Genomic DNA, 17,325 nt, shown 5'->3' on the forward strand with positions numbered 1-17,325 from the left:
TAAAATAAGGATGCATGTTTTAGTTATGGCGATTTAGCAATGCATGTGACATAAAATAAAATGCAAGCATAAAGATAAATAAATCCTAGTATGGCCTTTCCTAAAATAGAAAAACTTATTTAACTATTACATATTCGGAAACCAACTCCATTGGTCCCTTGAACTTCGGTTGTGGCACGCATCTCGAGGTAACACCGTCTTTATGTATCACAATTCTTGAAGAAATCCGTCTTTGGGTACTCCGGAATGAATAAAATTACATAATAAATTACATAATTTCCTATTATACATTTGTAACTAAAATAAAATAAATCTATTAAATTACAAAACGGTGATACGAGATCACAATAAAAATTACAACCGAATCGATATTCCCATACATTTCGGGAAATACCAATTAAAATCTAAGGCCATACTAAGTAAAATTACATAATTCAAAATTACATAAATTAAAATTATGACAATCATAAAGAAAATGCAGCATTATAATATGTAAGAACATGCTCAATTTTAATGCTAAATCGCCTTTAAATAGCCAATATCGTATATTACTCGGTTTTTACGGATTTGCGTGATTTCAACATTTTATAATCACAAAAATACATAAACTCATATTTATGCATAAGTTAATTACCCTAACCTCTTAGGACTCAAAATATAGTCTTCACTAATAATTTGACCATAATTAACCAATATTTTATAAAATTGTTCATAAATGGACTAAAAATTACAAAATAAGCTATTAAACTTCAAATAAATCACAAAATTTCAAATAAATTCAAAATTTGAAATTTAAACTCATGAACATTCTGGAAAAATTCCATGACACTCATAATGTTCAAAATCTTAGGTTAAAAATTTCGAAAATTTACCGGAAAAACAATGTTGCGGTTTATCGATTTTTAATAAAATAATCATAAAAACATGGAAAAATTATTTTCACTAACTTTTCAATTTTAGATCTGAAAAAGATAATAAAATGCAACATTAGACGTTTTTCCTAAGTCATAGATTATGTTTTATTAATTTTCACTAATAATGTCACTATTTATGCTATTTTTCTTCAAAAATTCATAAATCATGCAAAAAGACTTCTTTATAGCCAATTATTTTACACACATCTTGTAAAATTGCATGTGACAACATATTAATTTTCTATGACCAGATTCGAAATTTAACTCATATTAACCTATTTTTCACTTAAATCCGAATTTAATAATGAGAAATTCATTTTTCGAGCATAACAAGTCCAAAAATTATGAAAATTTACAGGTTATCTCAAAATAATATATGTGACAACATATCCAAATATCAATGAAAAATTCGAAGTATAGCTAATTTTAGACCAAAAATGTCATTTTTACTCATAAAATCACATTTAAATGTCATTATAGTAAAATATGAACAATAAAAATCCGAAAAATTAACCAAAATATCCTAAAACATTTTAGGACCAGAAATATTAACATGCATGGATTGATTTCGTGATATCTCATAATAACACAAATTTTACAAGTTTTATTTGTTATTCTTATAACTCGGAAAAACTTTTAACCAATTTGCATGCAAACAACCGTGGCTCTGATACCAATTGAAGGAAATGTAGATTCATATACAAACTAACATACTCATATATGTTATAAATTAATTGTCATAAAATTAAAACGGATTTTATGCATGCAAACAATATAATAAAATAGAGAAGAAATCATTATTCTTACAATGGTATTTCGGTTCAATGGGCACAAAAGAAATCTTCTTTTCTTTTGTTCTTGAGCTTTCCTTTAATGGAAGAACAAGATCCAAGTGTAGGATCTCTCCTTAGGAATAATACCCAAAGCTAACTCTTAATCTAATTAATATTATTTGAGCTAGTATAATATTAATCTTGTGAAAAATTTGAACCAAAAATATTTGGTATTGCTCCTAAAACCGGGTAGGAGAATAGATAAGGAAGGATGAAATTTTTATCTCTCTAAAAATTATATTATCAAGTAAGAATGAATAATTATCTAACCACACACTACATATGGTGAATGATAAAGATAATAAGTAAAAGAACTCCTTATTCTTTCAAAGGGAGAACCGGGTAGGGTGGTGGGAAATGGCCTATGCATGACCTTTGTGCTCTTACACAAAAGGCACTAGGTATGCATGCCTAAATTAGAGTAATTATCATTATGCTTACCACTAACTTAAACAAACACAATATTTGTTTAAACAACCTCCCATTTTCGGCACATATGATAATATGAGATCCATATTATTTTTGTCAAATGTCAATATGTCACATGTCATATGTGACATAAATTTGTTATGTAATTTTTAATCATGTTAAAAATCAACGTATTAATAAAAATACGTCACATACAAAAATCGACTTAGTAATTTCATAATTACTTGTGCCAAAATATTTTACCAATTTATAAATCGTATTTATAATAATTCATTCAAATTTAATTGTTTTTGTAAACAATAATTTCATCCGAGTAATGATACAATTCGATTATTCAGACCGTATCTCATTTAATCACATTTCAATTTGATACGTAAATTTTACTTCCAAAATCGTCCGTCAATTTTTCAAGTAATTTAATTAACTCGTAACATTATACGATTAATTAAATGATCAATTAAGAGTATTGCCCTATAGGTATGACCTAGGGGGTCAACTGATCACCACCGTCACACGACAGTAATGTCAAACTCTAGTTAGCCAATCATTACCGATATATGTTGACCAGTTGACAGTAAAAATACTTCCTAATTGTATTCTTTAAAATGAGATTTAATAATGATATTTAAATCATGTGATCTCACTATTGTTGAGGACACATTTCCCAACACTCCTCCCCCTCATTGATCTGCACTCCCTTCTTCTGGTTACGTCCCTCCTTACAAGCAGATTCTTTCTTCTTTCGTAAATCAAATGCGACGGCCTGTAATTTTTCAATCATCTTCACCACATCCCCCTCATAATCCTCTTGCCTCTCCCTCTCGAACAGATAGTTCAAATCACGGCGAGCCTTACCCATACCATCAGCATGAGAAGTTTTAGTGACCTTCCATGGTGACGCACGGAGCCAATCCTCGTAAATAAGATGTTCGTCCTCATACAAACCCTGCTCATAATCCTTTTCCCCATGTCCAATGACTCCACACCCATAGCAATAAAAAGGAAGCCTTTCATACTTAACATCAAATTTGACAAATTTTCCTTCTTTCATTCTAATTGGAATATGAAGTTTCAGCGTTTGTCGAATATCAAATAACACGCGAACCCTAATTGACCTATTTACCTCAGTATTAGGGCCTAATTCAACATCAATAAACTGTCCTAAACTAGCAGCAATCTTCTGGGCATTTGTCAAGCTAGAAAGTCCCGAGATAGGAAGATCGTAAACTCGTGCCCAAATAGGGAAACGGTTGAGAGGAACATCAGATAGTTTACCTGCCTCGTTTGGCTCATTAAAACACCAAGGAAACTGATCAAAATGCCATGGTTGCCCTGCAGGGACCCTCGTCCTATCTCGATCATTATTAAATCGAAACACAAAAGTCTTCTCCTTAGTATCGATAACATTACCAACCACAGTCTTCGACGAGTTCCATAGTTTGATCATAATGTCGATAGCCGCTTTTACGTTAATTGCTCGGGACGCCCACAATTTTCCCACCAATATGCATCGACTAGTCACAACTTTCTCAACAAAACCCTCCTCCCAATCAAAGGCCTTCAGACTCCCACCACCCCCTTATCAACTTGCTTTTTCCCGCTCCGAGTCAAGCCTCGCGTATTACTCATCTTCTGGAAACCTGCACAGAAAAACTGTCACACCCCCACACACCAAGGTGTCTTACCAAGACCATCCTATCATATGGAGATGCTACTATCTCGGTTGCCCGAGGTAAAGTATATCAAATAGACCATCTAAGAACGTTTATTAAAAGATAGAACTGTTTAAACAAGATACATCTAAAGTTAACCAAAACTGTTTACAACCAAAACTATCAAAGGTACTGATGTATAAACTATCAGTGGAAGACTAAAGACTCAACAAGTGATGACTCCATCCCAGCTAGATCCAGCGAGCTATCAACAGAAGTATATGCTAATCAACTTCCCACCACCTTCGAATGGATCACCACAGTTTTGTAAAACAACAACGGGGTCAGTTCACTAAATAATCAAGATAAGCAATATACAATAAACAACCACGACAACAACTATACAACTATCCTCCAATTCCAAACATACCTCATATCTTACTATACACTCAAGTGTATAGTCCTGCCAGATTGCTGCCGCAACAGATAATCCACACCGCCAGTGGGGGACCGCAGCTTTGCCCACTTAAGCCCCGCTCATCGCAACGAGCAACAACCCATGTTCATTAATGTGCACATCTCCCTTGTGACGGGTTCCACAAGGGGTGAATCAAGGGCGTGAAGCCACTTCCTCAAGTGACTCCACTCAGCCGAGGATGCACCTCACCAAGGTAGCCAATCCACCATAACTCCAACAAACAAGAAGACAAGCTAACAACAATACTAATAATGCCAATACAATCATAATCACCACATCTTAAATTAATTATACAATCAACTGAGTAGGTGTAATACTACGGTTTTCGGTACTGTTGGGTACTCTATCGAGTAAGGCTTACTCTGCCGAGTAAGTGAGTTTTGGTTTCGAAACAGTATAATGTCTGATGGGTACTCGATCGAGTAGGTGTCACTCGATCAAGTATGGGGCACTCGATCGAGTAAGTGACTTACTCGATCGAGTAAGTCGATTTTACGGGTTGTTTTGCCGGGTTTTGATAGCAACGTGAGAATGTTATATAAAGTTATTTTATCAATTCCTTTTTACTTTTTCACTGTTTCTAAACAATTTACACAAGAGAAAAGTTACGTAACTTCCCCTTCTCTCATTGCTATCAAATCCTAAGGGCTAGAGTCGTTGGATCGTTGAGTTCTTTACGCCGTTGAGATCGTCGCATCGTGGGTAAGCTTCTAGTATGATTTTTATATCGTTTCATTGATTTTAGTTGAAACCCTAATTGGGTATTTTGGGGGTTTTGGGAGTATTGTGACTGTTAGATAATAATTATATGATTGTGTGATTATAAGAGGTGATTTCATAGAAGAACGGTTTTGATTAACTGATTGTGACGATCTTGGTGATTGCCTTTCCACGTAGGGTTTCCCTACTCGGTTATTGATTACATTGTACTTGATGGTTGATTGTTGTTGGTTGTTTATTGTTGTTGATCTTTATCGTATTGGAATTGGTGATTGGTAATTGTTGGGGTATAGTTAGTTGATAATGTTTGTCTGTGGTTCGCGAGGTGCGTCCTTGGCTGAGTGGAGTCACTTGTGGGAGTGGCTTCACGCCCTTGATTCGCCCGTTGTGGTTCCCGTCACAAGGGCGATGTGCACATTAAGGAACTTGGGTTTTCGCTCGGAGTTGATGGGCGAGGCTTAGGTGGGAACGACTGCGGTCGCCCACTGGCGATGTGGAATATCTGTTGCGATGGATATTCTGGAAGGGCTACACACTTTAGTGTGTAGTCAGATGTTTGGAGATGTGACGGAGTTGGGTAATTGTATGTATTGTTATCTTGCTTATCTTGTATTGTGTAATCAGTAACTGACCCCGTTAATTGTTTTAAAAACTGTGGTGATCTATTCGGGGATGGTGAACAGTTATTGAGCAGGTATGAGATGGATTGCGCGAGGAATAGCTGGGATCGAGTCACCACGTGTCACTAGAGTCTTCTGCTGTGTCATTGAACTTATATTTTTTTTAGTTGGTTTTGATATTTTGGAACAGTTGTATTTCACTTTACTGTTTTGGGATTTTGGTTATATAATCACTTAAACTCATTTATTTAAGTGTGTTCTTTTATGGTCAATTTAATATACATTGCCTCGGGTAACCGAGATGGTAGCACTTCCATGCATTAGGTGGTCTTGGTAAGGCACCTTGGTGTATGGTGTTGGAGTAGTGTCTTCCACAATAAGTGCGTTTACATAATAAATCTCGTAAAAGGAATATTAGGGATTTATTTATTTATTTGTCAGCTGGTCATCGTTAATCGGTAATGATTGGCTGACTAGAGTTTGACATTACTGTCGTGTGACGGCGGTGATCAGCTGATCCCTTTAGGTCACACCTATAGGATGACGCCCAAATAGAATAAATTAATTGTTTGTATGAGATACTAGATAATTAATTCCTTGTATTATTTGACTTTTAATTGGTCACGTAAATGTATTATTTGATAACGGGTTACGAACTCGGGACAAGGAGATTTATTATTTAATTATGTGATATTTAAATAATAAATTTATTAGAATTTATTAATTAATTTTATACGATATGTGTATATGTTTTGAGGTGGAATTAATTAGCTATTAAATTTTACAAGAGGTTGTAAAATTAGCTAAATGGGTTAATATTGACACATTGTATGTTGATAAAATGGTCTTATGATTACTTAATAGTTAAGTAGTTATTGGTAGTTAATTTATATTATTTAAGTGTTAAATAAATTAAATTAATATTTAATTATGTAAGATAATTAAATATAAGACTTATAAGCATTTGTGGGGCAAATATCGAAAACCGAAATGGACCAAAAGTAGTCCACATATACTGGGTTTTTGAGGACATCACAAGTGTCCTTTAGGTGGATTTTTCCACTTATAATTGTCCCCTCAAATTGCCTATAAATACCATTGAAACTCCACCATTTCTCTAGTTGGAAAAATTTGAAGAAAAATTGGTCTAGGTTCATATACACTACCTAAAGACCAAATTTTTCTTCTTATTTTGTTCATCTTTTATATAATAAACATATATAAATATTAACTAATAATATTATCAAAGTAATAATATTTATTAGTACATAAAATATACAAATAAACAAGGTTTACTACTGCATATATCTAGTTAGTATTATAGTAGTATTTTGGGTTGATTCTTGGGTGCATCCTTAGGAGACCATCTTTTTGGTGGTTTGTTGTCTTGGAGGATCATCCATTTTAATAGCTCAAGAACAACATCAAGGAAGGAGTCCTTGAGTTGTGCCCAAAACTTGCCTTATACAATGTAAGGAACTTTTGTCTTAAGATGGTTTAATACCATCTTTTATACTTTTATTAGCATGCATGTATATTTAGACCATTTTAAATTAATTTGTAATTTTAATATCATAAGATGAGTTTTAATATGGTCTAAATAACTAACAAGTGGTATAAGAGCATTGTTAAATACATGCATGTTGTTTTAAGACGATTTTAGTAATTTATGAGATAAATTAATAAAATTAGTTTTATCACATAATATGGTCTTGCATGTAAATAATCTGGCTTAAGATGATATGGGATGAAAATTTGATTTTTGTTAAATTTTTCCACTTTTTATAACTTAAAATGGCATAAAATTGAGTAAAACTGCATTAAAATTAATTAAGAGTTAATTAAAATTGATTGCATGTTAATTTTATACATATTCATTTAGAAATAACCACATGCATGTTCTATTTATGAGAAAAATAGAAACTTTAAATTAATGTGATTAATTTAGGTAGTTTATTGATTTTTATTTGATAAAAATTGGTAAATAATGGTTATTTTGTAAATAAATATTGATTTATTTTTTGAGCTCGAAAATTTTGAATTTTAGCTCTTAGAAATTGTTCCAAAATGTAAAAAAGTTTATTTTGAGTCATTTCAATTTTTATGATTTGATTTATAATTAAATCATAAAAATTGTCATTTTACCGATTAAATTGTAAAATTGTTTTAAATAAATTTTAAAAACAAAAGTTTTCACTTGCATGGCATTTTTGGTGTAATACCAGAATGTTCATGGCTTTGAAATTTATTTTTCCATAAATTTTTCAATTAAATGAAATTTTTTGTATGATAATTGTGAATTATTATATCATTTTTGATATAATTGTGTTTTAATTCCCATATAAATTCAAGATAATTATTGAGAATAATTATTTTGATATTATACCAGATTAGTATGATGAGTAAGTCTTAAAATTATTTTAAGAATTGATTATGAATTTTTATTGGTAAAAATTCCGTCAAAGCAAGCTCAAATGATCGTTGTTGGTAAGTTAGACGATTTGGCATGTTATTTTCCATAATGCATTTTATTATTCATTTGGATGAATGGTTTTTTTAGCATTATAATTATGTAATATTTCCTAATATGGCCATAGGTAGAAGTTGGTATTTCCCGTAATGTAAGGGAATATCGACTTGTTTTGTAATTAATTGCGATTTCGTATCGCCTAATTTGTAATTAATTAATAGTTTTTATTTTAATTTTATTACAAATTTTATAATAGGGTATTCTTATGTAATTTAATTATTAGTAATTAGATGAAGCATCTAAAGACGGAGTTTTCATGAAGACGGTGTTTTCGGAAAGGCGTTCCGAAATCCTAAAGAAGGAGACCAATTTATGAAGACTCAAGGGACCAAGGAGTTGGTTTCCGATATGTAATAATTTTAGTTAATTAGATTAACTAGGTGGCCATATTAGGACTTACTTGTTTACATTTATGCATTCATGCCAAATCGTCACTACATGTTTTATTTTTGTTGTTATCAATTTAATCGTATAGCATTCATTAAATTTGTTCACTTAAAGGTGATAGAAAATTAAATTGATAAGATCTCTCACATTTGTTTAAAATTGAGATTAAGCCTTACCAAATAATAACACCTATGAATCCCTTCTTCATTAGAGGTAGGTTCGGATCACCGAGGTACACTCTTTTTACGTTGGGTAAGTAGGGTAATAAAGGTTATTACACGTGAAAATTGGTTGGACTCAACGGGATAAATATGGGTTGAATCGGTCCACCGTACCCATATTTATTCTGGGGCTAAAAGATAGATTTTAAGAAAATCCGTCAACCAAGAGTTCTAGTAGTAGAATCAGTCAAAATGTTGACTCACCAAATTTATATAATTATGGGTTGAATCGGTCCACCGTGCCCGTTTTTATATAAAATTGGATCTTGGAATCATTTATATAATTCAGTGGGAGATCATTATATAAATAGGAACTTGTTAAATAGTTTCACAAGTTAAATATTTCTAGACGATAAATGTTAATCTTTCCTATATTTCCTTTGTAGTAATCACGATGACTTCTACTAGTGAAACCGTCACCATAGCTAGAGATTCATGGCTACGTTCTTTTATGGACAAATATGTATTAAAAGCCGACGGTAGTAATTTTAAAGATTGGGAGGAACAACTTCGATTAGCTGCCGCAGGTGATGGAAAATTACGCTACCTTGTCGATCCCTCTCCCCCTTCGCCTAGTACTAGGGCCACTGCCGATGTAAAGGAGACTTTTTCAAATTATCAAAAGGAATCCGCCGTGATTAAAAATGTTTTGATTTTTTCAATGGATCCTGCTTTACAAATGAAATGTGTCAAGTTTCGTGATGCACATGAAGTATTCTCGTGACTTTCAACTATGTTTTCTCAAGCCCCGAGAATAATTCAATATGACACCGCAGTTCGTTTCTTTGAGACTAACCTCAAAGATGGTCAACCTGTAAGTTTACACGTACTTAAAATGATTGAGTACGTGGAAACTTTAGAGAGTTTGGGATGTAAGATCCCCGACGAACTAGTGGTGGACCGAGTGCTCCACTCTCTCTCTCACGTCAAAGGATTTATCCAATTTAGGGTAAATTATAATATGACAAACATGAGAAAGAGTTTACATGAGCTCCATTCTCTGCTTGTACAAGCAGAGAAGGACATGGGATTGAGTGGGAGTACAAGGAAATATGTGCTTGCGATTAATGTGAAGGGGAAGAAGCAGTTTAAGAGGAACGCAGGTAAGAAGCCCGTTCAGGTGGAGGGCAAAGGTAAAGCAATTGCGAATTGCTCTACCAAGCCTAAACCTATAAAGAGTAATCCTCTTAAAGACACTTGTAATTATTGTAATAACAAGGGACATTGGAGACGTAATTGTACAAAGTACCTGGATGACATAAAAGCTGGCATTGTGAAGCCGACATGTAATTTCCCAACTGAATCTTTTATGATAGACATAAATTATGCTTCAAATACAACTTGGGTATTAGATACTGGTTGTGGTTCTCACTTGTGTAATCATTTGCAGGGCCTAAAAAGCATAAGAAAGCTAAACAAGGGTGATGTCGATCTCCGAATGGGAAACGGGTCTAAAGTAGCTGCCGTCTTAGTAGGAATTTATGTACTTAGTTTAGCTTCGGGGTTGGAGTTGCATCTTAATAATTGTTATTTTGTACCAACTCTATCTAGAAATATAATATCCGTATCTGTGTTAGACACAGAAGGGTTTTTCTTTGTAATTAAAGACAAGTGTTGTACTTTTTCCCTTAATGGAATTGTATATAGTCAAGCTATTTCAATCAATGGTATTTATATTCTAGATACTTGCAACGATGTTTATCATTTAGATAATAAAAGACTCAAAATAGGTGATCCCGATCAATCTTATTTATGGCATTGTCGATTAGGACACATCAACGAGAAGCGCATTAAAAGACTAGTGTCGACTGGTGTAATTAAACCTTTTGATTTCGAATCATTTGGTATATGCGAATCTTGTCTTCTTGGCACGATGACTCGTTCACCTTTTCTAGGAAAAGGATCTCGAGCTAGTGAGTTATTGGGTTTAATACATACCGATGTATGTGGTCCAATGACAGTCACTGCTAGAGGTAATTATGACTATTTCATTACTTTTACTGATGACATGAGTAGATATGGGTATATCTACTTAATGAGGTATAAAAGTGAAGCTTTTGATAAGTTCAAAGAGTTTCAGAATGAAGTAGAAAACCAGTTAAATAAGAAGATTAAAGCATTACGATCAGATCGTGGTGGGGAATAATATTTAAGCAATGACTTTAAATACTGCGGTATTGTATCTCAGTTAACTCCTCCTGACATACCACAATTAAATGGTATGGCTAAAAGGAGTAATCGAACTTTATTAGATATGGTTCGATCGATGATGAGTCAAACAGAGTTACCTAAGTCATTCTGGGGTTTTGCCATTATATCCGCTGTACAATCACTTAATAAAAGTCCCACTAAAGCAACGGACAAAACTCCATATGAGATGGAAAGGAAAAGTCCCGAATCTGCGATACATGAAAGTATGGGGTTGTGATGCTTATGTCAAGAGCATGTCTGACGATAAGCTTGCACCTCGTTCTGAAAAGTGTATTTTTGTAGGCTACCCAAAGGAAACTTATGGATATTACTTCTACAATAGTAACGAGAAAAAAGTGTTTGTGGCTCGTGAAGCTGTCTTTCTAGAAAAAGAGTTTATTTCTAGAAGACAGAGTGGGATAAAATTTGAACTTGACGAAGTTCAAGAGCCACAAACTGATATGACAATACAGGAAGATGTTTCTTCTACGTCTGAATCGGTTATTGTTCCCTCTGAACCAAGGAGGTCAGAAAGGGTTAGTCGCCAGCCTGCTAGATACCTTGGTATTATCGAGGAAGATGGTGACTATGAGGTTTTAATTTTATAAAGTGATGAACCCAAGACCTATTGTAGATACCCAGTATCTGCACCTTCCAAAACCACCCGATGATGATCGGACTGTAACGTGTTTTTGATATGCGTGCGTGGATTGACTATATATGAGACATTTTAATGCACTACTCGAATATGAAAAATGATTTCAAAAGTTTTCTAACTTCATTTGCATTAAAATGACCCTATTTAGAGTTAAAACCGTCTTCGGACCCAAAACCGACTCAGAAACCCGCAACTCAAGTCAACCTGAGTCAACCTATATCTCAAATGTCGAAAATAATGCCATGATTATCTTTATCATGTCATTTCCTTTAAAATGACCCTAATTAGAGTCAAAACCGACACCGAGCCAAAAACCGACTCCAAATTCAAATCCCGACTCACACGGGTCGAACCCGAGTCAAGCACACACAACACCTACCTCAAGTAACACCCAAAATCATCTTATTAGATGCCCGTATTATTACACGACATCCTATTTGATTACCACAAATCAATAATGGATGGAGAATAGGCCACGTCCAAATTGAAAGGGACAATACATCCATTTCCATCACGAGGTAGCTCGCGCCTCTTTGGGGCGTCTGCTTAGCCTCTAAGCAAACAAAACCGACCTACCATCCCACATTTCTCTATAAATACCCATCATCAAACACCATAATACTCACGCGAGCGTCCGCCCCTTCACCTCTCCCTTAAACTTCTAGACTCGACTTCCTAAGTCACAAAATCGACACGTGTTTACGACCTACTGATCATAAACACAAGCCTTACACATATTGTTTGGTACCGTCGCCGTGCATTCGACCGACCCATTTGACCAACTCAATTCATCAATCAACATGTTTAAATTAACATATTTTCAACATATTTTCAAAACAAAATCCTTTTTTAAGGCACTCTTTTAAACTTCTTTGATTGTGACTAGTCGCTACGAGAAAACCGTCTCTAAAGTCGTCTATTTCGCAAACATCAATACACGTAAGTTTGAGGGTGTAAACAACTCACTTATTTCATGTCTCTACTGTTTTTATGAGTTTATAAGCATGAACAATGCATAACACGATTCAAATATAGATTTTTTTTTTTTTGTTTTTGTTTTTGGGAAAATGTAAGCATTTTATTAATGATCATAAAACCACTCATACAATTTTTTCACCCCTTACATTTTTGCCTTTGAGCTAGGCCATATGCACTCATACATCATTAGTTACTACAAATTTTGTTAAACCAAGCATTTGTTTTTGAGAATTTAGACAAATGCCTACAACTGCTTAGTCTCATCTGAATATCCTTCTTGCATCTCTTCATCACCACTATTGGCATAGGAACTAGCTCTTCAGTTCGACATTTGTTCCTGCACCACCAAATGAAATACACTGCTGCAGCCAACACAGCAGCAAGCGCTTGTTTCTGTTGGAGAGATCTGCACCTCAGTTGCACCCACCATGACAAAAAGTTCTTATCTGGGAGCTGCAACTGAAGCCAATCAGATAGAAAAGCCAAGCATCTTCTACTGAAGGAGCATTGGAAAAACAAATGCTCCAAACTTTCTTTGTCATCACCACAAAGGTAGCAGCAATTCAGGTGAATGATCCCCATTCTAACCAATCTATCTTGTGTTAAGAGTCGTCTATGAGCCAGTAACCATATAATAAAACCATGCTTTGGGACAATCAGCCTGTTGGAAGTCCAAGCATGCCAAGAGACATCCATCCCCTCATCAACAAGCCAGCCATATCCAAGCTTGATAGTATAATCAGTAAGAGTATCATTGAACATATGATGTTTAACTAGGTCTTTAACCCATCAAATTTTCCTCCATGCCCAACTAACTCCACTGCCAGGTACATAATCCTCCCAGTCTTTGTCTTTCATATAAACTGCATGAATCCAGCGGACCCATAAATGATCAGTCTTTTGAGCAATCCACCAGACATACTTTGCTACTGTAGCTATATTCCAGCAGTACAGATTTTTCATTCCAAGCCCACCCTTTTTTTTTGCCTTACAAATTTGCTCCCAAGCAACCAAAACTGGACTCTCCTTTATATAATTGCTATGCCAAAGAAATTTCCTGCATAAGGAGTCTATCTTAGCAAGTATAGTTTTTGGCAGTATGAAAATTCGTGCCCAATAATTGTGATGTGTACTTAGGACAGCCTTGATCATCACCACTCTACCAGCATATGACAGTTTTCTTGCCCCCAAACTTCGCATTCTGGTAGTTACATTATCAATCAGGCACTGACAATCATTTACACTCAATCGTTTAGAAGATATGTTCACTCCCAAATATTTGAAAGGGATTTTGCCACTGTGCATTCCAGAGATCCTAATCATCATTGCCATGGTGTGCTTGTCAACCCCATTGCAATAAATCTCAGATTTTCCTTGATTCATTACCAGACCAGAAGCTAATGAGAAAGTATTAAAAGCCCTCAGCATCAGCAAGACAGATGGTACATCACCTCTGCAGAACATCACTAAGTCATCTGCAAAGCATAGATGACTTAGCTGCACTCTTTTACATAGTGGGTGATATCTGAACTCAGTCCTCCTCTGAACCCACAATAGAATCCTACTGAGATAGTCTAGGCAAATAGTGAAGAGAAGGGGGGAAAGGGGATCCCCTTGTCTCAGTCCACGTTTCCCTTGAAAGTACCCAAATACATTCCCATTTAAAGCCATAGAAAAGGTGGGAGTACTCACACATTGCATAATGAGCTCCATCCACTGACTGGGGAAGTTAAGAGCACTCAACATTTGTCTCAGGAAGGCCCATTCAACAGAGTCATACGCCTTTTGTAAGTCAATCTTCATCATTACTCTAGGGGAACAAGCTTTTCTTCTGTACAGTCGAATTAAATCTTGACAAATAAGAACATTTCCCACAATGTCCCTCCCCATGATGAAAGCACTTTGAGAGGGGCTAATTATCTCAGGCAAAATAGTATTCAACCTATTGCACATAACTTTTGTAACACATTTATAAATGGTGTTACAACAAGCTATTGGCCGAAATTGAGTGACATGCTCAGGAACATCCACCTTAGGTATCAGAGTGAGGACAGTTGCATTACAAGCTTTCAGAAGTTTTCCAGACTTAAAAACATTCTTTACAGCAGCAATAACATCCTTCCCTATGATGGTCCACGCATCTTTGAAAAACTGGCTACTATATCCATCTGGTCCAGGAGCTTTAGTACCAGGAATAGAGAAAAGTGCAGTCTTAATTTCATCATCAGTGACAGGAGCAAGTAGGAGATCATGATGAGCTGTAGTTAAGCAAGGCCCATGCCTGACAACCTTCACATTTACAGGTTCTACAGGTTTGGAAGTGCCTAATAACGTGCCATAATACTCTTCAAATGCACCCTGAATCTCCTTCTGCTCAGTGCATAACACACCATGCATATTCTTAATCTGGTAAACTCTATTCTTCATTCTTCTATGTTTAATACTAGCATGGAAGAATGCAGAATTAGAATCTCCCTCGTCCATCTAATTTTCCTTTGATTTTTGTTGGAGGTATTGAGTACAAGAAGTTTTAAGAACTCTCAGTTCCTGTGAACAAGCATATTCAGTATTACAAATTTCCTGATTCAAAGGATCAAGTCTAAGCTGTTTCTGAAACCCCTCAAGAGCAACTTCAGTCACATGGGTGATATTCTCAATGTCACTGAAGTTATGCCTATCCAGTTGCTTTAAGCTATGTTTCAAGGTTTTTAGTTTCTGAGTAACCTGAAACATAGGGTTCCCATTCACAGTTTTCTTCCAATGTGTCTCAACCACCCTAAGAAAGTCATCCACCAGAGACCACATATTGAAGTACTTGAAAGGACTACCCTTCCTCTCTCTTTCTTCCTGGAAGTAGATCACACATGGGCAGTGATCAAAAAGCCATTCAGGGAGAAAATTGGCAAAACAGTCAGGGAAATCATTCAACCAGTCAGCATTTACCAAAACTCTATCAATTTTGCTATAGACTTTGGACCCATTTTCATGCTTATTGTTCCATGTAAAAAAAGATCCAATAGTCTTCAATTCAGTTAAGTCACGGTGACAGTCATCTGCTTCATAGGGAGAACATCATGCCATTGCACCTCAGCTCCACCTATCCTCTCATTCAGATGCATAAGGCTATTAAAATCCCCACACACCATCCATCTACTGTCTACTCTTTTCCCAAGTGTGATTAAGGACTCCCAAAGACTCTCCCTATCCTTATCCTTATTAAAGCCATAGACAAGGGTAAACCAGAACTGGCAGTCCCTAGTTTTATCAAACACCTTAGCATGTATTAATTGAGCTGTGACATGCTGCACATTAACCACAACCTGAGAAGGCTGCCAAATTAACCAGATCCTACCCCTTTTGTGGTAGCTACTGTTAGTGCAAATAGCCCAGGAATCACAAACAACGTTTTTAACTTTTATCCAATTACTACCTCTAATTTTAGTTTCTAATAAGCCAAAAAGCCCAAATTTATTATGGTTGAGAAACCACTTTATTTCTAATTCTTTATTCATGCTATTCATACCTCTTATGTTCCAAAACCCCATCTTAACCATTATCAGCTTGAATCCTTCTCAAACCACGTTTTCCAGCACTCACACTCCTAGATATTGTCATGTTTAAAGAATCCAGAAAAGACACTCCAAAGCGAAGGTTGGTGGTATCATTTATCTCTGTCTCATCATCCTGGTAAAAATCTTTCTAGGAAATGAGCTCATCTCAACTCGCTTTGTGCACACAAGAAGCAGTGTAACAATTGGAGTTACACTCGGCTGGACCACAGGTGTACACACACTCTTCTGTACCACCTGTGCTCTGGGTGTGCCTGCAGGTTTTGGTTGAGGGTTCAGCACCGCAGGTTTCACAGGTTGGGTTTTGGGTTTCCATGTGGGTAAATATCCGTATAATACCCTTTAAATTTAGGACTATAACGTAAATTTAACATGCGAATATCGTCATAAAACATAAATACAATAGAGAAACGATAAGGAATAAGAATCAACCTCGGGTCCTTTGATGCACGGCGTAAAAAGAAATCAATGAGAGATTTCCTCCTAATTGTTGCACCCAAGATTTGTCCAGAAATGCCCTTGTGCTAGAACGTGTTCTCCGATTGCCTTGCAATATTGGGAGAACTTGATGTGAGGTTTTCTCGAGATGTGAGATCTCGGTTTCAGAGAAAGCTTGATCTCCAAAACCCTAATTATTTTTCACTAATGATGATTAGGTCAGAAGGGAGGAGAAGCTCTCCCTTTTGTTCTCCTAATCTCGGCCAAACCGAGTCCATGGGGAGGAAATGGGCTTTTCCATTTCCTCTTCATTTTAACTCGTAGTCCGTACCCAAATGACTAAATGTATATGACGCGGTTTATTATAAATCGTCATCGGTTATCGGCTATTAAAACATCAACTAATAACACGGGTTAGTTGAAGTATTAATACATGTCCGACAAAGACGATATTGTATAATTATATTCAATATACATTAATTAAATATAAATCGCTTATATTTAATTTTACGAATTAACTGGTTAATTCGCCTTAGCCCATAATATTTAATCCGTATTAAATATAATATCTCAACATCACATTTTGACTAATTACTAGTCAAATAACTCGGACTAACTGGTTAGTCAAATTTGGCATCTACATGACTGTATTTTCATACCGTCACATCTCTCGAACGTATCCTATAGGTGTGACTTTTAGGGACCAGT

At 35.3% G+C, this 17,325-nt stretch overlaps 2 protein-coding genes across 2 annotated transcripts; both read right to left on the bottom strand.

Moving 5' to 3' along the window:
• Window positions 1-12,796: 12,796 nt before the first annotated feature.
• On the bottom strand, window positions 12,797-13,372 carry LOC141640376 (uncharacterized). The gene has a single exon (XM_074449181.1). The coding sequence runs from the start codon at window positions 13,370-13,372 to the stop codon at window positions 12,797-12,799; it is 576 nt and encodes a 191-aa protein (XP_074305282.1).
• A 1,722-nt stretch (window positions 13,373-15,094) lies between these two features.
• Window positions 15,095-16,225, bottom strand: LOC141640377 (uncharacterized). Its single transcript, XM_074449182.1, has 3 exons — window positions 16,162-16,225; window positions 15,765-16,055; window positions 15,095-15,663 (listed from the first exon to the last, which is right to left on the bottom strand). The coding sequence occupies exons 1-3, from the start codon at window positions 16,223-16,225 to the stop codon at window positions 15,095-15,097; spliced, it is 924 nt and encodes a 307-aa protein (XP_074305283.1).
• Window positions 16,226-17,325: the final 1,100 nt, after the last annotated feature.

Source organism: Silene latifolia, unplaced genomic scaffold (assembly GCF_048544455.1).
Source record: "Silene latifolia isolate original U9 population unplaced genomic scaffold, ASM4854445v1 scaffold_79, whole genome shotgun sequence".
Taxonomy (NCBI): domain Eukaryota; kingdom Viridiplantae; phylum Streptophyta; class Magnoliopsida; order Caryophyllales; family Caryophyllaceae; genus Silene; species Silene latifolia.